Source organism: Haemaphysalis longicornis, unplaced genomic scaffold, assembly GCF_048455015.1.
Source record: "Haemaphysalis longicornis isolate Haplotype H1 unplaced genomic scaffold, Haemaphysalis longicornis Haplotype H1 scaffold_56, whole genome shotgun sequence".
NCBI lineage: Eukaryota > Metazoa > Arthropoda > Arachnida > Ixodida > Ixodidae > Haemaphysalis > Haemaphysalis longicornis.
The window spans coordinates 1,152,478-1,179,186 of record NW_027526397.1 but is presented as its reverse complement, the minus strand read 5'-3'; the positions used below and the strand labels follow the sequence as shown (position 1 = coordinate 1,179,186).

At 48.4% G+C, this 26,709-nt stretch overlaps 1 protein-coding gene across 1 annotated transcript in view; it reads left to right on the top strand.

Moving 5' to 3' along the window:
• Positions 1-226: 226 nt before the first annotated feature.
• LOC144140921 (dnaJ homolog subfamily C member 13-like) overlaps positions 227-26,709 on the top strand; it is a 145,269-nt gene continuing 118,786 nt past the window's right edge. The window contains exons 1-7 of the mRNA XM_077672421.1: positions 227-995; positions 11,482-11,704; positions 12,762-12,803; positions 13,748-13,942; positions 16,741-16,883; positions 17,887-17,950; positions 18,006-18,101. Of these exons, the coding sequence (XP_077528547.1) occupies positions 922-995; positions 11,482-11,704; positions 12,762-12,803; positions 13,748-13,942; positions 16,741-16,883; positions 17,887-17,950; positions 18,006-18,101 (837 nt within the window). The 5' untranslated portion in view covers positions 227-921. The remainder of the gene's footprint in view (positions 996-11,481; positions 11,705-12,761; positions 12,804-13,747; positions 13,943-16,740; positions 16,884-17,886; positions 17,951-18,005; positions 18,102-26,709) is intronic.

Sequence of the window (26,709 nt, the reverse complement as noted above, 5' to 3'; positions counted from 1 at the left end):
GGGCAATCGATTTCTACATTGACATAAACAACCTGTAATAATCAGAGCCAGTGCACGCACACAATGATAAGGTGTGACGCGAGTCGTTTCCGTGATTTTTCTAGCTTCATGTGCTCATAAATTGCACCGACGACAAATAGACTAGGCGAGAAGAGCAGATGCCACGCATTCAGCGCGACTCCTTTCAAAACACGCGCGCATTGACGTCACAAGTCCGTAACAAGCCACAGATGAAGCTCTAGGCACCGGTGAAGTGAGAAAGGTTGCGGTACAGTGGCTGTAGTTGCGTTACTTGGCATCTGTGCACCGAAATCTCTCTGATGTTGGTACAGTTGAAGGGAACGGAGCCCATAATTTCTACAGAGGCACCAGATTGTAGCGCCAGTGTTCGCTTTACGTAAAGTTGCGGAATAAGCGCCCCAATATCATCATCGCCATTAGCCGCGCTATTAGTGCGGTTGTATTACGGGGCCTGCTGTTCCACATCTCGGCCGTGTCAGTGTTTCATTTCTGTACATCGGTTCCTAGCCTCAGACTTTCGTCGCTTGCGTCACCGTACTTCCGTGCAACTGTGTGTGTGTGTCTGTGTATTCAAGCAGGGTGTATTGATGGGGCTGTCGTGACTGTCTCACCTGTTTACACACTCGTCCCGATAAGGCGGCTCCTGCTCGGCGCGCGCCTCAGTTACGCCGCGAATGCTTCCGTCGCCGTGCACGACCGATCCCGAATGCCAGTTTGCTGCCTCAAGCGGGCCCTCGGAGATCAGCCCAAGAGCGGCCCCATGAAGAGGTCCTGAACGTCCCGCAGCCGAGGCGGCCGACGAGGGGGCGGTGTTGGGCGCACATGCGCAGCCGTCCCGGCTGGAACGGTTCGGGGGCGTCGATGCGAGCACGTGCCTAACTGCTGGGCTCGTCTCGAACCATGACGGCCGACGCTATGGCTCAGAACCAGGACGTGGCCTGCTACCTGGTCACCAAGTCGTCCTGGAAGGGAAAGTGAGTACCGCTCGCTCTGTCCGCCGCACCACTGTCGCGGCTGGTCGCTCCGAGGTGTTTGTTGACAAGAGCGTTGCCTGCAGTGCGTACGTCGCCACAGACAATCGAGTAATGTCACGCTCCGGGGTAGCTGGCGTAGCAGCTGACACTTGACACCTGAAATGGCCGGGGACTCTGTTGTTGATAAATTTCCACGGAATGGTGCGCAGAGTAGAGTAAAGCACTGCGATCTCCTCGGCCAAAAGTTCAGAGCGTGTGCGACTGGGAGCCGCATTGCTGAAAGTTACCGTGCTCCAGTAACCTTCTGGTTGGTGTCACAAGGCTGGTGATGTCCGCACAGACGTCACCTGCGTCAGCACGGTACAGTTATCAGCGCGTGTGGCCGATTGCACTTTCCGAGCAGCGGAAGGGTGCACACATACGCCGCGGTGGCTCAGTGTGCTGCTCAACCGGCGAACTGTCGCGGGTGACCATGTCGTGTGGGTCGTCTGAAAGAGCGGGCAATGTGCGTTTCACTGTCGTCGTCCTATTTCTGCCCACTGCAGGATGCAGACTTCCGGCCGCTCCGAATCTATTCTTTGGCTCCAAAAATTCCTGATCTCCTCCCTCCAGTCTCCTCCTTAGTGGCCATTCTGTTGATTTGTCCCTTAGTAGCCATTTTATTATTGTTTTGCCCGCATTGTATGCCAGCCAAGTCCTTTTCTTTCCCTCAATTTGAGTCTTCCGCTCGTCCCTCAATCTAGGACATCCATAACCTGTCCCTAAATGTTGCTACTTACCATTCTTCACTCCACGGCTTGCTGGGCTGATCAAAGTGGAGTACAGGACCACTGGTTGTGTTTTTTCTGTAGACTTGGTTTTGACCCCTTGAAAGCCCTTTTTCTGGCTGCTGTCAGGCTGTTTTAGGGGGTGCAAGAGTGGCACAGCCTGGCGAAGCGGCTGAACTCGTAGCGGGAAAACTGCACACCATTACATGCATGCATTCTCACAGAAGTGCCGTATCTTCAAAACATTGCACCAAGTCGTTGGAATGCATAACTTTCAGCTGTTGTGGCATGAAATGGGGCATGGAATCGTGCGCATGTCTAGTGCGTTCCAGCGGTGTAAGAGAATCCCAACTTTGGCGTGCGTGCATCTGTTGGAAGTGAGGTGGTTTGGCGTAATGGTCATGCATTGCACCCACCTCTTTGTGTGCCCGGAGCACGAAGATGTGGGTTCAATTCCCGGCCGCCGCAGCCACTTTTCTGACGGAGACGAAAAGCAAAAACACCTGTGTGTACGAGATTTCGGCGCACGTTAAAGATCCCCAGGTGGTCAAGATTAATCCAGAGCCCTCCACTACGGCGCGCCTCATTGCCTGTGTAGCGTCAGCGCGTTAAACCCGACAATCAATTAATCAATCTTTGTGTGCCCGGTTTTAGGTGAGTACAGTGACAATGGCGGGTGAAAAGGTGGTTAAGCCAAACCAACCATTATGGTGCACAGTTGGTGTTTGTTGTAGTCAACTGTTGTTTGTTATAGCAACTATGCTGAACGGTGGGCAAGTGCAGCTCCTGTGGCAAGCATTGCACTTTATGGAGAGGAGATGCTTTATTGTCGTGGACGTAGAGCAGGGAAGGAGCCTGTGGTCTGCCATTGGTTAGCCAGGGAGCTTGAGACGTACCCTCGAGCATCTGAGTTGTTGACAACTTTAGGGTTCCTGTCAGGGACGGAAATCATTACCAAAGATGAAGCAGCTGAGCTGTCTTTGTTGGTCAGTGTGGCCTCTGGGTTTTCCATGGATCTGCGGTTTGTTATTCCCTCTAATTTGCTATGAAGGCCCGCTAGACACAACTCGACGTGGCAGTGTGGGGATCCACTTTCTGGGTGTCGTCTGGTTGACTGTGGTCCTAGCGGGTGGGGTTTTTTGCGGAGCTCCTGCCACTTAGCTTCTGCGTAGAGCCAATTTTGTCACTGCTCTCCACCATCTCTTTCAAAAGGCGGAAAAGTCAGAAGTCAACAAAAAGTACTCTGGTTTTTTGATGCAGCATCCAACGGTGGACCTAGTGCCTTCTCAGTTGATGTTAGACTTGTACTATTCCCTGCCGCATGACTTGATGTTAACCTGGGTTGAGGATTACATTTTTTGTGTTTCGGTCCGGTGCGGCTTCTGTTCATGTTCTTTTTTTTCTTTGGGGGGGATTTGTTGGGTCTTTACCCGGAGTAAACATACGTCCAATGGGATTGTTAAGGCAAGAGAAGACGGGCAGCAGGGTTCGGTGTCATGGCTGACCGAAAAACGGGGTTCTGACCTTTAATGACAGGATTATGTACACGATGATGACGATAGGGATGCTGACAGCACATACCCCACGGAGGGGATTCAACATCCTCCCGCCGCCGCAGTTCACACGTCTGCCGCTGGAGAGTTGAGGCACCAACCACACGATGCCACTGAACCTGCCGCTAGTTCGCACTTTTCTCAGGTGCCCCGCGGCTCGATCAAACCCCTTGCAAGCAACGAATGGGACTGGTGTCGGTAAACCAGCACACGTGGCTCTGCTGATACTCTGCGTTGTAGAGGAGAGGTAGCTAAATTCTTCCTCAGGTCGAAACGGCTCACAACGGCTTCTTTTTCTCCCGCCCGCGAGATCACCAATAGACAAGTAATGAATCCTCTGTCCTAGCTTGTGGTTTTCAGTCCGTAATGTAGATCCTTTCATGCCGTCGTCAAGTCGGGGCACCTCTTCCGCTTCCAGCGGTGCTGAAGCCGGCGTCTCAATCTCAGAAGCGCCGACCGTCGCCAACGTGATGTGCCGCAGAACCACACCGCGTGTCCAGTGTCTGTCGTGAACGAATTCCAGATACGGCCTCGGACCACTTTCAATGGGTTGGCGGTTTGGGAATAATTCTTGTGGCCTGAGTTGGATGACGCTTGCCCATCGGTCTCACGCATGCCAATAGCTGCCCCTGTTTTCTTGTCGGTTGTCTCCGATTCGGACGACGTTATTTCCACGATGAACGTCAACGGAAAAAGCGATGCTGCCTTTTCTCGATCAGGCGTCGCTATTGCCTCATGTTGATCAGCAGCGATGAGCTGTGGTTGCTCAGGCTTTTCAACTCTAATTTGATGCAAAGCCTCATGCTGACGCACTGGTGCGACCTCCCACACTTCGTCGATTGCATCTAGCGAGGTTTCAGGAAGTTGCGGGAAGGATTCGCCCTTCATGAAGTCTGGAACACAGATGTACTCAAAGTCCAGAGAAGGCTGCTCAATGCATGTTTCTCCAGGAGCTTGTGCTACGTTCGGTTCGATAGGAGGCGTTTCTGTTTCCCCAAGCTCCATGCTTGATGGCAAGTTGTCGCCATCCCCGTTGTGGTGACTGGGCATGTTTTCGACGAACGAGTATAAGAACTCTCTCGGGGTGTTGAGGAAGACGGTCATTTCGGAAAACGATGTAGATTTGATGTCTAAAGGCTGCTTGTTTTTTAGGCAGTGTAACCAATGTTGGAGGTAAGCATTTGCTCTGAAGAAGCAGAGGGTGTATCTATCCACCTCCTCTACCTCCTACTCAATTTCCTCTTCAACTAGGTTAAATATATCAGAATCCAATTCGATTAGATCACTTCTGATTTGTTGCAGGTTCTCCAAGTTAGCCATCAGCTTCGTCACGTCGCAAGATTCTGAAATCAAGAGCCGGTCGCTACTGGTCAAAATTCCCTTAAAGTCAGTACGGATATGGTTCCGCAACGAACGCAGAGCATCCAGCTCACCAGCTTGCTCTTCGGTAGCGGTGCTCTTGGTGCCAAGCATGGTGAACTGGACGGGACGGGGCTTGTCTGCGTCGGTAGGAGAGTTGCGGTCGGTTTTCGTCGGTGCACCGGGAATTGCCGCGCCCGGTGTCGGTCAAGTCTGGTTGGTCACAGGTCCCTCGAGGCTGGCGGTAGGAACGCCAGTGTTGGCGTCGGTGCCTTCGAGGGGAGTCGGTGGTCAAATGCGGTCGCTGTCAGCCGTGGTTACAGTTAGCTCAGGGTGAGTCGACGGTAAACAGTTCTGGGTCTCACATGCCTGCAGCCACTGGCATCCCTGCTGCTCTCCACTTCGGTCCCTGGTCTTCTTCCCGGGTTGGTTGGCACCAAAATGTTAAGGCAAGAGAAGACGGGCAGCAGGGTTCGGTGTCATGGCTGACCGAAAAACGGGGTTCTGACCTTTAATGACAGGATTATGTACACGATGATGACGATAGGGATGCTGACAGCACATACCCCACGGAGGGGATTCAACAGGGATAATGGAACGTACATAAAAAAAAACGAGGAGAGTATGTACAGGTTCATGCATTGCCCCTGTATTGCGCAACCTTGTCATGGCACACTTCAATAGGTCACTTGCTGACAAGCCAAAAGACACGAAAGCATGGGCATCTGGAGGGAAGGGGGGCAAATGCTCCCCCTCCCCCCTTCCCCATGCAATTTTGGACTGTTTAGTTTGGCCAGGCTGCTAAAAAGTTGCCCCCTCATAGAAAAAAGTTCTGTGGACACCCACGCAAGAGTGTTTATAAGTTTTTTTGGTATGCTGATAACTTCTTGGTGTTGCTTTGCCATGCCAAGAAGTTTTTTTTCCTTGATGTGGCACAAACATCGGCAATATTCCAAAAGTGTCTTAGCCCTCTAAGTGCCTCAGCCATGCAGTCTCAAGTTTTTGGACTGGAACCTTTAGTTCTCCCTGAATCACATCTGTTGGGTGTACGACCTGTGCTGTCGAATACCGCTTCTTCCATTTAAGTCCGCCCACACCAAATTAGCTAAGCCAGCCATTGCCAGCACCTGTCTGAACGGTGCACCAAAGAAAACATGCAAGCACCTCATGGATCGCAGTTGCAAGCTGCAAGTGCGACCCCTAAAGTTTGCAGGTTATTTTCCGAACTTGATTGTGGCGGTGGTCGACATGATTTGGATAAAGCAAAGAAAGGTTGGTGTTGGACCAAATAACAAACATTATCAGGGGACCCACCAACCTAGGGTGGTGGCGGCTGTTTCCTACATTCGCTGCATTTCACACAGTCTTACAAGAAACTGCTGCAAGGTGCTGATGTTAGTCATATCTGTGTGTGAAAACTGTTCAGGGTAATTGCTGATACATGTACAGTTTCAAGATAACAGAAAAAAGTAAGGTGTTTAACATGAAAATTAGTATGCAGACTACATTGAAGAAATCATGTATGAGCTGCAGCTGTCACGTGGCCAAACAAATTAATGACCTAATCAATGCCTTCATGAACATGCAAGTGGAGTAGAAAGTGGCACAGATCGGAAATTGGCCATCTATTGCAACAATTGCGAGTGCACGTTGTTCAGTCATGGGCATGTTACCAGTAAAAAGTAACTCAGTTACAGAGTTTCCAAAAGTAACTTAGTTTTGGTTACCATGAAAAAGTATGGTTGTTGCTTTTCTGTTACTGTATAAATTCAAGTAATTGATCACCAACCAAATGAGTTTATTTATAGGCCCCGCCACGGTGGCGCAGAGGCTAAGGCGTTTTGCTTCTGATGCAGGTTCGATTCCCGGCCGTTTTTATAATGGAGGCGAGAAGCAAAGATGTCCATGTGTTCGAAATTTAAGCACGCGTTAAAGATCCCTGGGTGGCCAAAATTAATCCTGAGCCTTCCACTACAACCCGCCTTATCCTTTGTTCAGTATCGGTGCGTTAAAGGAGCCATGAAGAGAAAATGCAAGTTGGTTTTATTCGAAAGATTTCGTGTTTTATAGTGCCCCCAGCGCTTGTCCGGATACAAACGATGCTTTATTCACTGAGAAATTAAACAATCTAAGTTAAAATTTTGATTTTCCCGCTAAATCGTTTGTCTTCGGGGTCTGCAATGACATCGCAGGAACCGACTGCCCTGCAGCCTAGAATCCCTTCATTCATGCATCCGCCGTACAGGGTAGAGACACGTATACGCTGGTGCCGCCATTTTAGGTTGCTCGCTCGCCGCCGAAGCAAGTCATTGTGTCAAAAACGCGCTAAAATTATCGCCGCAACGTGATTTACTGAAGACGTTTGAATCATATTGTCTGTTTCGCGTTGCTAGGTCTCGTGGGAAACGAAAAGAATAACGCGTTGAGCCCGTTGGTCCAATTGCAGCGGCACGGGACCGTTCAAAGGTTGTCTCCACCCTGTACAGCGGTGTTGGTTTGTTCCTGCGTTTCTTTACGTTACCCGAACCTAGATGGCGCCACCATACCGTGGCAAGCGTTTGGTTTGTTTTTGCCCGCATTTAAACTTGGCTTGTTTTTGTTCTGGGAGAAAATATTCGTTCCCTGAAACAGTGCTCGCTCGACAAATGGGGTCACGTAAGACAGCGTTGCTTGCGTCAATCGGCCAGTGTCGTCTGAGACAACCCCAAGCCCCGTAGTGCTGTGCAGCTAAATCAAGCATGCTGTGTGCAGTACGAACAGCAGAACGCATCAGTACTTCTATGTTTACATATGCTTTCGTAACTTCCACTGTTTGTCCCATCATTCTTACTGCTTTGTAAAGAATGTGCCCTAAATTTAAGCGCAAATCGCTCGTTCGTCTAGTTTGTAAGCTCTACCTAATTTGCGTCTGCTTCTGCCACCTCCGCCAATCGCAGAGCTTAGCTCATGTGACATCATAGGTTCTGTTGCGGGGAATGAGCTGGTGGGTCGCATGACCATTCCCGTTTTTCCTAATTATGTAGCTTATTTGAGCGAAGTTTACGTTAAAAGTGGTGTCAGTATGATTCTAACGAGACAATCTTTTGAATGAACCAAACTTGTGTTTTCTCTTCATGGCTCCTTTAAACCTCTCAATCAATCGATTACTCAATCAATCGATCAACCAATCAGCCAATCAATCAATAAGTTTATAGAAATGTACGAAGGAATGCGGTTAGTCAAAATTGCAAGTGGTAAAACCCCAGACGAAAAGAACGTAAAAGGTGGCACACTCAAGCCCATTGCCACACCAACAATCATTGTGTACGTCTCATTTTGTTGCATCACCTCTTAAAGACTGTAGTCTTACTTGAAGTAAGGGAAAACCCGCGCAAAATCATGACACACAAGAAGGCAACAAACAGACACAGCACTGATACTGTTTGTTACCTTCTTCTTGTGTTTCATCGTTTTGCGTTGTTTGTTTTCTGTTTCTGTTTCCTGTTTTGCATTGTTTGTTTTCTGTCAATGATGTAAGAAAACACCTAATCTTTCATTTTAGTCAGTCTTTCTTGGGATACTTAAGTGCGAAAATTTTGGACAGCCTATCTGTCTGCCTTTCTGTCCCTCGATTAAGCGACCTGGACAAAACTCAAAAGAATTCAACGCCTCGATTAGGCGGGCTGGACAAAACCTAAAAGAATTCTTTAACGAGACATTTGCATGAGCGAAACACTCCCAAAGTACTAAATCTGGGTGGCAATGTCCATACTTGTCAATGTTGTTGGGCAAAAAGAAAACTTCAGGCATATTTGAAACAAAACATCAATACATAAATATTTGCACTGTCATTTTACTTAAAAATACATGCCTGCTTGATTATTGTGATAAGAAATAAATACACCATTAAAAATTTTTTGACCCAAAAATTCAGAGCACTCAGAGCAGCCCTTTTCCCCCCTTGTGGAGGCATTCCAACAAGCCCAACAGTAACAAAATGCTTCAGTAGATGGCGTGCGAGCAGTGGCGAAATTGAAAATTGACTTGAGCATACCGCCACCGTGTTTATTATCGTGGGAGAGAAAGAGCATGAGAGGTGGGGGGAAAGAGAAGTGTCATTTATATGGCAGGCACGGCAGAAGCCCATGGTCTTTTGATGACATTTGCGCCGAAGTGAACCGATATGCGGCCAAATTTTCGTTGATGCACCCCGGTTGTTGGGGGATTTATATGCGAAAATTGTGACTTAGGAGGAGTTTCTCAAATTGGCATCCGAGAGCTTTCCCCTTTTCAGAGGTGTAATTGCCAGTTCTTTCTTTTTTGTTTATTCTTGTTTCCGATCAACTCAAGACAAAGGAAAGGTTTTAAGAAACCGTCCTAAAGGCCGACCTTTGACCTTGGTCTTCGGCAGGGAAGATAATCCTACCTCTCAATGACTTCCCTTAAATTGCGAGGGTAGCCATGTTGTGGAAACGGGAAAAATGGGGAGGATATTGAAAAGAAGAAAGTTGGAAAAAGTAAAACGCGCGAACTGTATGTCGGCATTTAAGGATAGTTGCTGTTGGATAATGTTGTTATAAAACAGGAAGTAACTTTAACAGTATTTTCAGTTGCAGTTACTGGGGCTCTTCGATTTACAGTCTCGGACTCGCCGTGGGGAGTTTGCGGGTAGTCTTAGGATTCTCGAAGTCGTAGGGATACATGGGAAAATCAAATACCGGTCTGCTTCTCGGGGAGTCCGCGGTGAGTCCGAGACTGTAAATCGAAGAGCCCCACTGTGCAAAAAATTAACATTGTCACAGTTACAAGTTCCTTTAACCTAAAAGTAACTAGTTACAGTTACAAGTTACTTAAAAATGTAACTGGTTACCGGTAACGCGTTACTAATAACTGGTTACTGCCCAAGAATGAAGTCGTATGACGAATGCAGTGCTGTGTTCTGCGACCCCAATCAGTGCAGACGGGAGATGGCTGAAGCAGCTTAAATGAAGCCCCAGGGCCACAATTGTATTGTCAGCATGACCTCCGTACCTTTGACTGCAAATGAGCTGGCCTTCTTGGGGGCGGCCAGGACCTACGTGGATCAGGAACCATTGTACACTGTGCGGTTGTGTTCGTTACTCTTCTGCTAGTGTTATTATTGTACGCTATATACAGTAAAAGCTCTTTAATTTGAGCCAGAAGGGAAAGATTCAGTTGCAATAAACGAAAGTTCGAACTAATGAAAGGGAATAATAACAGCAGTACACTGTGGTTAACAAGTGGCAAGGCATGTTAACAATTTTATGCGTGAACAAGTGTGGAATTGCAGTCTGCCTTTTGTTGTAGAAGGCCACCACTTTTTGCTAATGAGCGAATGTATCAAAAGGCCCCCCTTATACCTTCTCCAAATCAGGTGAATAGACTGGCGGCATTACATTCTGTCTTTGCTTCCGAGCGGGTATCCACACTGGTGTATTGTCCTCCTCCTCCTCCTCCTCCTCCTCCTCGTCATCATCATCATCATCTCAGCAGTCGACAGGTTCTGTGAGTGTGACCTGAGAAATACCACACCACACACCACTGCACTCGCATCCACGCTGACGTAGTCCACACAGAATAAGTTTTCCAAACCGTACTTGGGGGTTTTGAGATTGTTTTGACCTGATTTTAGCTTCTCCTTCAGTTCTTCTCTCATTCCAGAGGAGTCATGTCTGCAGCTGGCGCATTTCTCTAACTGCGTGCGAGGCGCCAAGCCATCAAAGTGCTGGCGCGTAGTTCAAATTATCCTTGGCAGAACCCAAAGGTGTTCAAATTAACAGGCATTTTTGTACACAAGCTTCTATGAAGCTTAGCTGCTCCAAGTCGCCGAGCTTGAATCATTCATAAATTCGAATGATTGATTTTCTTGCCAAATATGCCAGGTTGGCCAGGTTATTGTCCTGGTTTTGCCTTGGAAAGCCTTCCGTGTATGGTTACATCGATCTGGTTTAGCCTCTACCGGACCAGGTAGCACTGTAGGTCTGGGGGACATGTAAATACTATTACATGTGCTCAACAATGCAAGAGGAAAACTGTGGAAGTGAAACAAAAGGAAAACAATGTTTTCGACCAGAGGAAAACTGAAAATGCATGTTTTCAAGATAATTTGGTTCCTCAACTCTCACATAGAGAGCGCAATAGAGGGGAGTATATGGGCACTGTTTTGTGAGTAACCAACAAAGAGTGCCTGATATAAATGTAAGGGCGCTGAAACTGATGGAGCGCATGATTTCACAGGGAATGATGCAAACGGTCTACTTTCTTTTTTTTTTTTTTTTCAGACATGTTGCTACCATAATAGGGCTCAATCAGTAATATAGTCACATTAGGAAGCTTGTGGTGACAGACATTCTGAATAACAGCACCTTCGGCTTTTGTGTGAATGCTAACATTACTCTTAGGTGTTTAAATCTTAAGTTACCGGTAGCAGAGATGTGTTGAGGTGGCTGAAACTGCTCTTTAAAGTCATGCCTGCGCATTAAGTCATGTTGCACTTAATTTACGCAGCAAATATCATCTGCCTAGGCAGAGGCTGAAACTGTTTTGGGGAGCACTTTAGACCTATAAGACCCATGGTAAATAGCGTAGGGCTGAGGACTCCTCCTTGTGGCACACCACAAGTTTCAGGATGGCCTGGTGTTTCACCGTCAAGTGTGATCCTGAAAACCACCCGGCCTGGGAGATACTAACTTGCTATCCACAAGTGTAGCTGGTCTCCAATGCCATGAGCACCCAGAATGGCATCGTGGAGCACGTCAAGTGCTTCGGCGGCTGCAGTGGTGCCCTGTTGTTTCTGTGGCTGCGCAGGTACCCGCGGGTGTTCTCGGTGGGCACACTGGGCATCCGCACCTACTCGCTGCCCCACATGGAGGTGACCAACCAGTGGGCGTACGGCGACTTCCTGCGCATCCAGCCCGCAGCGGGGGCCTCCTGCCTCGAGTTCACCATCACCTTCCGTAAGGGCCGCAAGGGCGAGAACAGCATGCGCTTCCTCTCCGAGCACCGTGCCGACATCATCACCCGCGCCCTCGTGAGTATGCACGCCCTCTGGTGTATTCTCTTGGAAGCTGGCCAGCAGGGCTGGGCCCGACCACTTGTGCTCACAGGGCAGGGGGAAGTGAATCTCGATAAGTATTGGTCGATTAAAACCTGTTGCACAGCCAGAAAGGCCCTGCGATCGCTTTGTATCGAGGCAAAAGTTATTCATTCCCATTTATTGACCACGGCTGGCAGGGAGGTGGCTTCTTTCCTCTGAAATTCTGAAATTTGCAGAAACTCAGAGAATTGCCTACTAATGCATAGCATTCTTATTCCGCTTGTCGACATTGTGAGTCCTTTACAGTCAGATTTGGCGATGCGTAGCTGAATACGCTAAGATATTTTATCGTTCGAAGCTTTCTTGTGTTTCTTTTTTGCAGATGATGTAAATTTACATTATTATAGCAATCAAGCATTTTTACTTTATGTATCAGATGGTTATTTTTTATTTTGTCGGTTTGTTTGGGTAAACGTTTAATTTTTCTATTTCTTGTATTTTTTTTTGTTTTGCAGAATTCTGTTCCACTGATTATCTTTATTCATGCTATTATAACGATGAAGAGGGCTACTTCTGCCAGTTATGCTCTTTTGTGGAAATTAAGGGATTGGCTCATTTTCTCTATTGTTTTATTCAGGGGTCATATGCGTGCTTGGGGCAAGTGTGTGGGGGGGGTCACAGGGGGGGGCTAGCTACACCAGCTGTGAAGCTCTGGCCCCCGAGGGGGGAACACCCTCGCACAAGTGTGCTGCTCCCCCTTGGGCAGTGATTGTTGGCCGCTGTGTGCAGGCGCAGTGTTTACCGCCGATGCAGTGAAATTCTCGCCGAAATTTTGGGAACCGCAAGTAATTTATCACTAACAAAAAGGGGCACACTGTTCTGGCTATTGGAAAAACACTGGGCGGTGCAGGGAATGTGGCAAACACATTGCAGTGCACCGTGTGTTGGTTGAAAATCTTGCCTACAGATGGCAGCGCAATGTCCTCATCACACGTGGGCCAAATCTGGGGACAACCTGAGACCCGCTCCTCTTCCTCTTTCTTCCGTGCAGGACTTCAAGCACCTGTTTGCCGAGCCGTGCAAGGAGACCGCGGTGAGTGTGCTCCTTTAGTGGAGCCCCCCCATCAGCCCCACCGATTCTCCTGGGTTGATTGAGAGAGAGAGAGAGAGAGTGGCCAGCTGGGCAACAACAGCTAGTGACCTGGCTGACAATGGCTGTAGCCAAGGGTCTTTGGTACTGCACTCTGTCGCCTGCCCGTGCAGTCTATTACTCGTGCCACACGTACACAAAAAATGACATTAAGTGTTTAAGGCCTTAAAATGCCGAATAACTTTTAATTGGGTGGGCCATGCTACACGCAAAAACGCAAAGGCACTAAATGTGTTAGGTATGATGGAGACCATCACGAAAAAGAAAAATTCAATCGTATTTTAGAAGTCTTTAACATAGAGAAAAACATATTACAAGGGTTAAAAATGTTTCTTGTGATAGATAATGCTATGAGAAAGAGTGTTTTAAAAATGGTGCGAGCCGTTTCAAAAAGTGGCTTCAGCAGCTGCCTACGCCTGCCGGCAGTAGCCAAATCTGAAAAATTTAACATGACGAGTAGGTAACATGATGTTTTGCCTTTTGCTGTTGTTTTAGTGAACTTTGTCTTCTTCAAAACTTCGCCACCAAGTGTGCACAAAAAATCGTCTTATTTCGAAGTTCAGCTATGTTTCCGCACCAACACTCCGGTGCTGAGAGTTTCGTTGGTTTCATTAGGTGCCCATTGCGTTCGAGAGAAGGCTTAAGGCGTTCGTGAAGGCGAATGAGTTGGGCGCAACTCCTTAAACAAAAAATGACATTAGAGCGAATGGCATTACATTTTTGCGTGTAGCAGCGAATTAATGGCATTAAAACTTACGACATTAAGCACTTAATGTCCTTTTTTGTGTACGTGTGGCACGGGTATAACCTCGATTCATTGCTGCCATGGCACGTGCGTTCTTTCCTCTTCCCCCCTCATGACTTGGTGGTGGTGCTGGTGCGTGCAGCGGTACCCTGCGCGCAAGCTGCGCTGGGGCCAGGAGGAGGTTCCCGTGGAGCTGGAGCTGGGTTGCCAGGGGATCAGTGCCCAGGACGCGCGCACGGGGCGCCTCTTGGGCGTGTACCCTTACCGGGACCTGCGGGGCATGGCTGCACTCGTGGATGCCCCAGGCCTCGTGCTGGTCACGGGAAACGACCGCCTGGTGAGCACATTCATCTCATTTCATTTCACTTTATTTCCCATTCCATCATAATAGTTCAAAAAAACTGCTCGGACCCATAGCCAAAGGCTGGTAGTATAGCGTCCAATGTTGCAATACAATGCATTGTAACTGGATACATACAGGATACAAAATGTGAAAACATTGTGAATACAGAAAAGAAGATTAGGGCATTGTACAAACACATGTGTTCACACACTCAAACGTAGGCAGGATAGCAGAAATATGCAATGTTTATACACCGACAAAAGAAAGGCAATGAATGATAACAACTACGCTGTATACTTTCGGTGGACGTAGTGATATTGGTAGAGTAGAGTTAAATGATTTTGTCACTATTTCGGGAGTGACTGCTAGTCACGGATAATTAATTACAGAGGGCGAGGAAATGTTTGTTTATTTTAAGGGGAAAGTTAATAGCCGATTTTATGTCCTGGGGCAAACTGTTCCAGATTTTGGTTCCGATGAACTGTAGTCGTCGTTCGCTGTATACTGTCACGAAGTCAAAGACGATGCAGTTGTCTTCAAAGAAAACGAGTTTATTGGAGCGAACTTGTGCTCCCCTAACAACTCAAAGAATACACAGGCGGCGAAGCAGCAGTCAGTAAAGTGACGTATACGCAAGCGAGCGTCGAGAGTCAAATGCCGCGGCGTCTGCTCTGCAGGCTTTTATCTTTCGACGCGAGTGTTTCTGGAACCGTCGATTTACATCCAGAACATTGTAGATCAGAGAAGGTTATTTTGGGCTAGCGACGTTGGGGCGAAACAGTCTGCTTATCTGAATGAGATAGCCTGTGCGGCATGAAAATAAAGAATGGAAGACGCGCTTCGCTTGGGACAAAAATAACCGAGCCGGGCGCGGCCGGGCAGTAAAAACAAACAATAAATAAACAAACCCGTACAAGGTTCGCGGCAATACATTATTGGTGGGAGGTAGGTTGAAGTTACCAGCAACAGAATTCCTGGTAGGTCAAGATGAGGAGCACAGTATGGACGAATTAACACGGCAGTTATACCTTAGCCCTTTCACTGTCTGGTGTTTCTGGCCCTGACGCACCCCCAGTGTCGGCTTGATTTGCAGAATATCAAGAAAGCAGCATAGTGATTTATTTAACTATGATAGCGTCCAGAACGTAGCATGTCTAAAGAAGAGTGCACGGGTGACAAATCGCCTTTCTTCCAGATATTTTCAGTTTGCTGTGCAGGAGAATGATCACTCCTGTGCGCAGTCGAACGCCCTGCACGGTCAGCCATCCGAAAGTAACCACGCGCATGGGGCAAGCACTTTCAGTAGTTTGCACAATGCACAGAAAGGACGTAATGCGAAATCATGATGGCAGATAGAGATAAAAAGGGGTTACAACATTGATACAACCACCTCGTTTGCCGCTAACAGCAACAAGTGAGGGCACGGCGAGTGAGCGAAAGCTGTGATTGAGTCATGTTTTGCTCTATTGGAGAGGCAATGGCATGCTGGGCTAACCTGGTGCGCCATAGCAGACACGGGAACAGAATAAATAAAAAAAAAATTTAGAAACCCGTTGCAGATGACACAACAACCCTTGCACCCGTAATCGCACGCGTGCCGCATGGCCACTCGTCCCGATAGAGTACAGCGTGCGGAGTGACCAAGCCCCCCAGCAACGAAAGGTGTGCACGGTCGCTGCATACTCTTCAATATACTGAGAGAGAGCTAGTGAGTGAAAATACGAGCTACTAGAAAGATTCGACAAATGGTGCGAACAGTCCAGGCGCGCCAGCTTTGCACTACGGCGCAAATGTTTGAACGCACAATAGAGAATGTACCGGTACGTCAATGACGCTATGGAGGGGAAATGCGAAAACGTACCGGCATGTCAGTTACAGTGAAAGGATTAATGGCAATGGCCTCTGGGGCACTGTGCTGCAAGTACTTTTAACTGGGGATACCGTACTTACCCAATTCTAACGTGCCCCTGATTCTAACGCGCACCCAATTTTCCTGGTTAAAAAAAACTGAAAAACCTTGCACCTCTGATTGCAACACGCATGGAACTTTGTTACCCAGAAAAACGAATGCGAGAGAAACGGCTGATTTATTTCCCGAAGTAATCTCACTCATCTCACTCCTCGTCGCTCTCTGAGAGCTCCTTGTCGCTTTCCACTGACCACAACATCTCGTCCTCGGTGCCGTCAAGCGCATTCGCGACGCCACACTTCTGAACGAACGTTCAACCATGGTCAATGGGATTGGGGCTCACGCCTCGCACGCCCATCCCGTGAGCTTCTCCAGAGGCGCACGCTTCAGCCGACCGCTCGTTTTGAATGCGTGAGTGCCGCTTGTAAGCCACTCGTGGAAGTGGCGCACCATTGTTGCCGCTGCTGCCATAGCTGTTATCAAGCGTGCAAGTGGAATGATTTGACGATTTGTGTGAACGCCAATAGAAAAGCCTAGGCGCCTAGGCTTCCTCCGTCCGAAACATCGTTGTTAAGCTTTGGCGCCATCTTGAGATGGCGATGGCGATGGGTGGGACGAAATTTCTGCTCTTTCAGCAGTTTCGGTTTCGTATCCGATTGTAACGCGCATGTGATTTTTTGGCCTATTTTTCTGGAAAAAAAGTGCGCGTTAGAATCGGGTAAGTACAGTACATGCCGGCTGGGCTCTTGTGGGGGCGAGGGAAAAGGAAACACGTGTAGAAGCGGTGTCCTTGAGTGGACCTCGATTGGGTGAGAGGGGTGGGTGGGAGAGAGTGACCTTTTTTGAAGCAGCAGCGGCCTCTCCTTCTCCTTCCCCTGCCCAGCACGTGTTCCTGGTGGAGCGGCGGGAGGAGCTGATGAAGCGGGCCGTGGACTGGGCCAGCCAGCACGTAGGCGTGCAGCTGGCCTTCCGGGAGCCCCTGAGCCGGGCAGCCGCCCACGAGGCCCGCCTGGGGGCACGCTACAGGTCAGTGCAGGGGAGGGATGGGGAGAGGAGACGGAGGACGCTTTGTCCCTGATTGCGGGTTGCACATCAGCCGCAGTGAAGCGTGTGCAGGCCGGTATGATTTTCTCAATGGGCGGGGCATGCTGCCGCTTGATGTATTCAGGCTGCAAGAATTGGGAATTGTAAATGTATGACAAATCAAACAATTCTTGCTTGTAAATAACACCTGGAAAATGAACTTTATTTTTCACTGCACGTACTCTACTTCACACTGAGCTTATTTTGGAGTCAAAAAGGGCAAAACACGTTGAAAACAGATCATGATAATAAACAATGAAAGCAGAAATGGGCTTTTTTGCTCTGTGGTTCAGTATTGTCTTCCCTTGCCAGCTTAAAGTGACAGTGATTGATTGCAGTTGAGTTAATGTTGCATGATACAAGGAGACACCATCTCACCAAAATTGTGTACAGCATATCTGCTAAAGGTATTCAGGACACTTGACATCGATGCTCCAGCCATAGGGCTGTATTGCAGCATCCTTTCGACGTAGTTTTTGTTTTGCTTTTGCAACAATTGAGCCGCCCTGCGGGCCAACTGGGCTGCTCTAAGTCTGGGAGCATTTCTGCTGGTGGGAATCTGATGGCAAGCCTCCGTCAGCATCTTCGGGGGCACAGGAGTGGATTTCTGGTTAAGCCATGTGGAGTTTGTGCCAGTCCCTTGATGTGGGCATTGTTGGCTGAACTGTCTGTGTGGTGCTAGCCTGGCTTCGTGCTGTTCTAGTTTTGTTTGCAGGAGGGCATTGTGCTCTTCTCTTCCTTTTACAGGAGCTGTGCTTCCTTTTGAATGCACATTTGTTTCCTCTGCCTGCAAATTGTTGCTTACTGTTCACGTGCTTTGATGCCTTGAGGTGGCAAGTGGCGCTGCCACGAGCGAGTGCTCTGATGCCAGCTGCCACTGGACACTTCTTGCCTGTGTAGGGTGAGGCAGTGGTGCCTCTGATCCCCCGTTCTCCCTTGCTTGCAGCACGGACGAGGCGCTGACCTCCCTGTGTGAGTTTGTGGTGCACAAGATATCGCCGCGCCACGAGGTGAGGCTGCCCACCGTGTTGCGGGGCCCCCTTGCTGACCCCCTCCCCCTCGTAGGAGCCCGTGCGGCGCCTGCTGTGCCTCACGGAGAGCTGCCTGCTGGAGCGGGACCCGGCCACCTACACCGTGGTGACGCTCAGGCCCCTGGCTGACGTGAGTGGCCCCTCTGTCTTTGGGGGTGACAGGGGGGGCCTTGGCTGAGGCAACGAGGGGTTGCTTGGCACTGTACCAGCATCTTCCTCTCTATTGGCGGCCCCCAGCGACCCGGGGGAGGGGGGGGGGAGGGGGGGGGGCACAACCGTAGCGAAGAGGATGGCTGATGAGAGTAGTGTTTTCACTGCGGAAATCCTTGGTATAACCTCAGCTATTGAAGATGTAGTGGCAAAGGGAGTATTAAAAGTGGCCATTTCTACAGATTCTTTAAGTGCCATACATGCTCTAGCCTTCCGTGTCCCTTGAAAGAATGCAGCTGTAGATGAGCTAAAAAACCGACTGTGCTGCCCTGCATTAGCAGGGGTCAGTGTTGTCCTTTGTTGGGTACCAAGTCATATCGGCATCCCAGAAAATGAAACTTGATAGAGCAGCATACGAGACCAAGCATCTTGAAATAACTTAGTTAAAGCTGCCCTACCAGGACCTTCGAAGCACCATACGAAAGTCAATGAAGTTGTACTGGCAGTCTGAATGGGATAAACTAACCTGAAATAAATTACATCTAGTCAAACCGTATGTAGTATATGAATGGAAAAGTTGTAGGCACCGAAATCGTTTCTTCAAAGTTATTTTGTGTTGGCTGCGTATAGGTCACACTGTGCTGACACATGGCTTCCTGGTGAAAAAGGAGCAGGAACCCATTTGCGAGCACTACGGAGAACCTCTTACTGTACAACATATCCTAACAAGGTGTCCATACCTAGAAGCGGCACGTATTAGACATTTTAGAGCTTCATACACCTTTTGCATACCTTTACACCCAATGCTTTTACTTAGTGATGAACCAATAATAACTTTGACTAAAGCTCCTGAATTTTTTGAAGACACTAGCTTTCTACGCCGGTTTTAGCTACTTAATCTCACAGAACGGTTTTAAAAATAATCGATTGATTGTGGGGTTTAACGCGCCGACGCAACGCAGGCGATGAGGCGCGCCGTAGTGGAGGGCTCCGGATTAATTTTGACCACCTGGGGATCTTTATCGTGCGCCGAAATCTCGTACACACGGGCGTTTTTGCTTTTCGCCTCCATCAGAAAAGCGGCCGCCGCGGCCGGGAATCGAACCCGCGACCTCGTGCTCAGCAGCGCAACGCCTTAGCCACTGAGCCACCGCGGCGGGTCTTTAAAAATATTAATTTCTATATCTATGGTACCTTGAGCAAAATTTTTTAACCTACATTGGTATCTTCTTACCATGTGTTTGTCGCATTATAACCAGAACGTTGCTGTGCCACAAAACCTCAACTTTATCATCAGCACAATTGAAACTGTGCACAGCAAACCCAGGGCCAGAGGGAGGGGATTTGCCTTGTGCGATTTGCCACGCTCGGAGCCCGATCGTAACAAGGTGCGCACTCATGGGTCCGTTTGAGAGTAGGGCTACAGGTCCCATCATGTACTGCACACATTGGGAATATCACGGCAGGCAGCGGGGGCTCGTGACAGCATATCTGCTCGGCCACCTCTCCTACATGCAACTGTGAGGTTGACGCAGTGCTGCTTCAGTGGCCAGCATGCCAAATTTGCGTACTGGCTTGAGCCAGCTGAGTGCCATGTGGTCCATCCCCACTACAAACCCAACTTGTTCATGCAAAAGTTGAACTTGCATTCAATGCCCCGCGAGATGTCTAAATAATTTGCAGCACTTATGAAGCAAGCATGCGCCTGTACTGGGGAACCACAATTTTGCTGGCCAAACTAAGCTTTGGGGAGGGGCTCCAAACAGGTTATGGAACACTGTCTTGTAGAATGTCATTTAATTGAACCATTTCATCGGAAGCACTTCACCAGGGCTCTTACGGCAAAGCATGTCTCTTGTCTCCCACTCCCTCTTTGGTTTTCATTCCGGTGAAGGCCACTTTACTCAGCATTGCTGCTCCACCCCTTTCCACCACTACTGACACCTCTTTCACACGCACCCGCCGCAGTGGCTCAGTGGCTAAGGCGTTGCGCTGCTGAGCACGAGGTCGCGTGTTCGATTCCCAGCCGCGGCGGCCGCTTTTCTGGTGGAGGCGAAAAGCAAAAGCGCCGCCCGTGTGTACGAGATTTCGGCGCACATTAAAGATCCCCAGGTGGTCAAAATTAATCCGCAGCCCTCCACTACGGCACGCCTCATCGCCTGCGTTGCGTCGGCACGTTAAACCCTACAATCAATCAATTTTTCACACGTTCTATATCCCTTGCCAACACTAGTGCTAGCATGGTAATCAGCAGCTGCACTTCTAACTCTTTATGGGAAAGATGCATGTTGTCCGCTAGGATAGACAAGAACAAGAATTGAAGGAGAGGCGGCACACATAGAAACACGAATTGGCGTGAAAACAACGGAAAGCCGCTGTCACAGGACGTGCAGCGCCGCCGTTACCACCTTGGGTTCCACCTTGTCAAGTAGCTCGAATTCCTCCCGCATAAAGAGCAACTTTTCTGGAACACCTACATGCATGAGCCAGTAATTCTTGTTCCGCTTGAAAGGCTTTTGGGGCGACATTTTCCGTGGTGTCTTTCGCGTCTAAGCAAGTGCACATCACCGGTTGTGCCAGTTTATGCATGTACAGGAGGAGGGCATGCATACACAGCCAGGCTTCGTGCCCTTACCGATGACGTGTCTGTTGTGCCGCTGGAAGATTTTTCCCTTTCACTGTCGGGTGTTTCTGACCATGACGCACCCCCAGTGTCGGCTTGGTTTCCGAAATATCAGGGAAGGAACGTAGGGATTTATTTGACTATGATGGCATCCGGAATGTAACGCGTCGAAAGGAAAAAGCCTGGGTGAGAAATCGCCTTTCTTCCAGATATTTTCAGTTTGCTGTGCACGCTTCCAGTACGATGACCCCACTATTTCAACATCAGAATCTGGCGCTGTGGAACTCGCACCCCTTCCTTGGATGGGAAACTCTCGAATGTAAATCCGAGCTCGGCTCGTATCCGAATCGGAATCGAAGAACCATCGCTCCTGTCCGCAGTCGAAGGCCCTGCGCGGTCAGCCATCCGAAAGTAACCGCACGCATGGAGGGAGCACTTTCAGCACCCAACGCAACACAAAGGAATGAGTGAGCGAAAGCTGCAATTGAGTCATGTTTCAGTCTGTTGGAGAGGCAATGGTGTGCTGGGCTAACCTGGCCCGCCGTAGCAGATGCGGAAGCAGAATAATAAAAAAGAAACCTAGAAACCCGTTGCAGATGGCCCAACAACCCTCGCACTCGTAGTCACACGCGTGCCGTGCCACATGGTCACTCATCCCGACAGAGTGCAGCGCACAGAGCGACCAAGCCCCCCAGCAACGAAGGGTGGGCGCAGTTGTTCCGTACTCTTCAATATACTGTCGAAGAGAGCTAGCGAGTGAAAATACGAGCTACTAGAAAGATTTGACAGATGGCGCGAACAGTCCAGGCGTGCCCGCTTTGCGCTATGGTGCGAGTTTTTGAACGCACAATGGAGAACGTACTGGTACGTCAGTGACACTGCAGGGGAGAAATGCGAAAACGTACCGGTACATCAGTGATAGCGAAAGGGTTAAATGTGAACAACTCATGGCCCGATGCGACCTGTCTGCTGTCCTCTGTGTTTGAGTGGTTTGGGGTAAGGTCCCTAAAATTACTAAGGTAGCGCCAACTGCTCCCTCCTTCTCCGCCGCCCTCCTCCTTTTTCTTTTCCCTGACCCGCGGCACCGCGGTCCCTTTAACTCCGTGGCAGTGCCGCCATTTTTGTTGGCTGCTCCAGAGCAGTCGCCCTCGCAACGCTTCTGGCCGCCCGCTGCAGTTTTTCGTGCAGTTTGCTCTTGTTTTCGCGCTGCAGTCGCTCTTTGGTAGCATTTATAGGATTTCTAGAGCCCCGTTTTACCAACACGAACTGAGTGAGGGTGTTTCGTTTTATATATTTGTCTACAAGGGGATATTTGCGGGATGGATGCCACTGGCACATACGCATAGCGCGGTTTTTGTTTACAGGTGCGGCATGCTGTAACATCTCAGGATAGCTCGTGAATGCGAAAGGATCGAGCGTAAACATTTCAAACTGCTCTGTTACGGTAGTTCCGTTCTTGCATTCGCGTGACTCTGGTCGTGCAATCACTGCACAGAGGGCTTGCGCACGGTTCGCGGCAGTATACAGCGCGCTTCATTCGCAAATGCCATCGTTCGAACGCTGCGCTGGCGTCCTTGCATTCGCATAACTTGTGATGGTTGTGAATCATTAGCGGCGTTCACTCTGCGGCCGCTTTTACTAACGACCTACATCCTAGCTTAATTCTGCGTAGTTTATAGAGTGCTTTGCCGTTTTTGTAGAAATGTTTCTTTCACCTTCATGTCGTTATGGGCTGCTGTGAGTAGATTAAAAAATATACACATGCTGTTGTGCGTGTGCGCGGGTATAGCGACGTGAAAAGTCCCTGCTTCCCCGACTTCGCAGCCGGATACACTAAACTGCACTCGCGGCCGTACGTTCATGTGCGAACCGAGTGAAAAACGCAGACTTGTAATTCTGGGAATAGGTGCCAGAGAAGGCTGCGATCAATCGATCGGGTAAACTGAAATTACAGATTTGTGGCCTCTTATTTCTCATACGAACCAGAGATCGAGTCCCTCTAGGTACGAATCACGCAACTAATTACTGCAGTTAATTAATCCTGCAATACATTTTTTTTTACTGGGCGCGGTCGTTTACAGCCGTTATTAATGGAGGTGCCTGGAAAGAATTGTTTTGTGCTGGGATATATTCTGGCATATTTGTACATTGCACTAACACAGGAATACACCCGAAAGAAATTCGAAAGAGAACCAATGTCACGATGACTATCGAGAGAAAACAATAAGGTATATCACAAAAATGAATTGGTGCCACCAAATAGATATTTTATTGAAACAAACATCCGTAATGACGTTGTGCAGGTGGCTTGTGCTGCTGTCGTGGCTTCCTGTGAGAAAAAATGCTGGGAGTGGCATTTGGGTTTAGTTTTTTAACGCCAAGCTTCTCCAATATCCGTTGCTCAAATTGATCCGTGAAATAATCCTATTGAGAAGGGAAGAAAATGTCACCACCGAGTTTGAGATCCGCCACAAACACTCCGCAAATATAGGCAATAATGCATTGCAGAAGGGAGTTAGTGACCGTTCAACCGTAGCATGGTCAAATTCGTGCTCACGCATCTGCTCAGTGCCGCGTCTACGCTCAACTCGCTTACACTAGACCCGTTTAACAAGCGCTTTGCTGGACAAAAATAGGTCTGCTGAAAATAATATAGTCGCCCAGTGTGTTTTGGTTCAAATTGCAATGACTGGATACGCTGCGCCGTTGACTACTACGATGAAGTAGCGCGCACACTGCAAATGTACGGCACCACGTGTAATGCAAACGTAAGATATAATTAACGGTCCTCTGTGCATACACGGAAGAAAGTGCGTACATCCATTGCTGTGCGAATATGCATTTCAAGTGCCCATTCAAACGTGCGCAAATTTAACAAAGCGATAACAGAAATTGCGAATCAAACGTATGGCAACGGCGCGGTCACTAGATTAGCTGGCCTTAAATTGTTTTACCTAGCCGCAATTTTTTTTTTCTCGTACCTGCCTCAATTTGCGCCGCACCGACCAAGCACATATTACGCAGCAAATCACTCCAATGTCTTAACAACGGGATTATAATACCACCCGGGTCACTAACACACAAGACATGACTTCACGCCACAAAGAGCATACACGCACTCGGAACACACACACTACATGGTCAGACGCAAGCTGCCGTCGGCCAAAACAAGCGCAAATTCAGGTGAACAATTCTCTCGTCACGAAAACCTTACGACAACCGACATGCTACGCCCCTGATAATTATGCTGGAAGTTAAGCGCGCACATGACAAATACACGGCCTCTTATCCAAACCAAAGCTTACGACGGGACGAACTCGCCGCTGCGCGCAATGCCTACTCAGAACAAAGGGTGGATGACGGTCGCGGAGAAAATATGCATTTCTTCATAAGTGACCGCTCAAGCTTGCGCAGAATTTAACAGAGCAAGAACAAGCATTCAGAAACTTACCTCGCAAAAGAGTGATGGCAGCGTCGGCCTGAAGTATGCCCGTTCAAATCTATGCGACCAAATTTTTCTCCTTTCTGCGATGCGTTTCCCAGACGGAATAACGAAGTCTTTTGCCCTCCCTGACGATATTCGCGCTGCCTAAGGCACAACACATCGGCACCGAGAAGCAACATAAAGCGACACCGATGCGACATTTTTTCGGAACGAGCAGCTAATTTTTACTTTGCTATTAGCTGGCACCTACGATAAAGCCGGCACTGAAGCTTTGTGGCTCGGCAGCCAGAAATGGCGCCACAGCGGCGGCGTTGCGCAATGTCCCAGCCGGTGAGGCATCGGTGAGGCGACCCGGCGGCGGAGGCAGAAGAGAAATACCACGTGACTTTTCTGTTGGCCGATGGCGGGCGGCGCTGGCCGGAGAAAAAGAAAATAGCAAAACACGGAGGACGGAAAGGAGTGCGGGTGAGGGCGAAAGGCGGCGAGATCATAGAATGGCGCTACCTTAGTAATTTTAGGGGCCTTATTTTGGGGTGGTGTGTTACACCGACAGTAAGATGCCTACGATGCAGGAGGGAAACGGACAGCCAAATGTTTTTCCTCTAGAATGAAGTTCCAGCCCTTCGAAGTTTCGTTCAGGTAATTGGCTAATAAGTAAGGTCCATTTCAAATTAGAAACGTGTTTTGTTTTGTGAACTCTTTGGACTGTAGCCAGCTTTGCTGGTCATCCTTCTTCACAACCTGCAAGGGCAATGAATTTTTTAGTTACTGTAGACTCTCGATAAACGGAACTTCAAGGGACTGGAAAAATTAGTTCCGTTTAACAGGAGTTCCGTTTACTGAGAGAGATGTCCTAAGGTGCAAATTTATGTGCGTACAGACTGCTAAGGGCATTTCATGGAACTCTAACCACTAGAAAGTGACTGTAGCTGATAGTTTTCAGAAAGCAAGAAAACTACAAGAAGCGTAGGCACAGTATTCACAAAGTTGATTTCGCAACAATGAGTCGCTGTGCACTACAAAATGCGTCAATTATTTTTGTTTGAGTCCTTGCAACTGCATCTTCACGGAGGCTAGAGGCCTCAACTTCGCGAGTGCTTACGAGCCACCGAATTTAGAAGACTGCAACGTGGTAATGAAGGACGAATAGCACAACGATGGCACGAACGAGGCGACAGGAGGTGAGCCCTGTAGCCTCGGCGTCTAGAATCGAGACCGAACGACTGGAACAAGAACTGCGATGTTGCATTCGTTGCGCTAACACGGCTAACCACTTACGAGACGAGGCTTACGAGGCCAACGAGGCTAAAAAAAAAAAACAAGGAGGAAGAAAAAACAAAACCGAAACAGCCGGAACCGTAAAAACCTGATTCTCATGCCGAGGGCTATCACAAGAAGTTCCGATTCTAGTTCCGTTTACACGGTGATGCAGAAATTTTAGTTCCGATTACCGGGAGTTTTTTTACGTTATCTGAATACAAAACCAACCAACTGACCGGCTACTGTTCCGTTTAAGCGGCAATTCCGTTTAAGCGATTTCCGTTTATCGAGATTCTACTGTAGTAGATTTTTTTCTTTTTAAGAAATAAGTTCGCGCTGTGCTGTAAAAGTTTTGTTAATGATCAGAATTTTCCTCCACAAATTATATTGTCAATTGTGCAGGTTACTCTCTTATCTGGGTCTCCTATTTGCTGTATTCGTTCCTCTTAATACTTTCCTGCCCACAAAAAAAGCAGTGATTTTAGGCAGTCTAGCGAGCAATTTTTCCCATTCGCAAAAAGTATGTAACATGTAAGTGTATGGTATCAAATTAAAGAAAAGTAAATTTACTTTGCAGTGGTAATTGTTTCAAACAAGAATTTTCATTTGAAAAACAAAAAGAAAAAAAAGCTGTACGGAAAAGTTTTGGGACAAAGACAAAAAAAAAAGCAACAACGTCTGTGTTGTTCTACGCAGAAATAACAAAAAAATTCAATATATACAATTTGTACATATGCTATCAGTGTAAAGCTCCTGCAAGTATCGGAACACCTAACTGTAAAATTTATTGGCTTACAAAAAAATGTTAGCACTAGTGGGTTTCGTGCCACTGTGCAAAGCAGTTCCTCGAAACATAGGTTGGCCGCACATGAATCGCAGGAAACATTGGTTTTCTGCTCCATTCCTTTTTTATTTGTAGCACAATTCACAGTTTCGATACTTTTGCATTTTCTGGGGCTTTTGTTGAACAGGGGTGCCAGATTCTGGGCCGGTTTGGCGCACTGGAGCTTTCACTGCTGAAATCCCATGAAACCGATGACGAAGCTATGTGCTCTGAGTCAGCGGTGCTAATGTCATCCAAAAAGTCGCAAGTAAAATCCTCCGAATTGCTAAAAATGTGGCGTTCCCACGGCACCGCAGCGTGTGGTGTTGATGCCACCTCCGTATCATCCGAGCGCCTGTCACGTGACACTGGCCACGCTTTAAAACCTTGCGGCGCACATAAGAACAAACAAGAGAGGATGTAAGTGTCTTTATCAC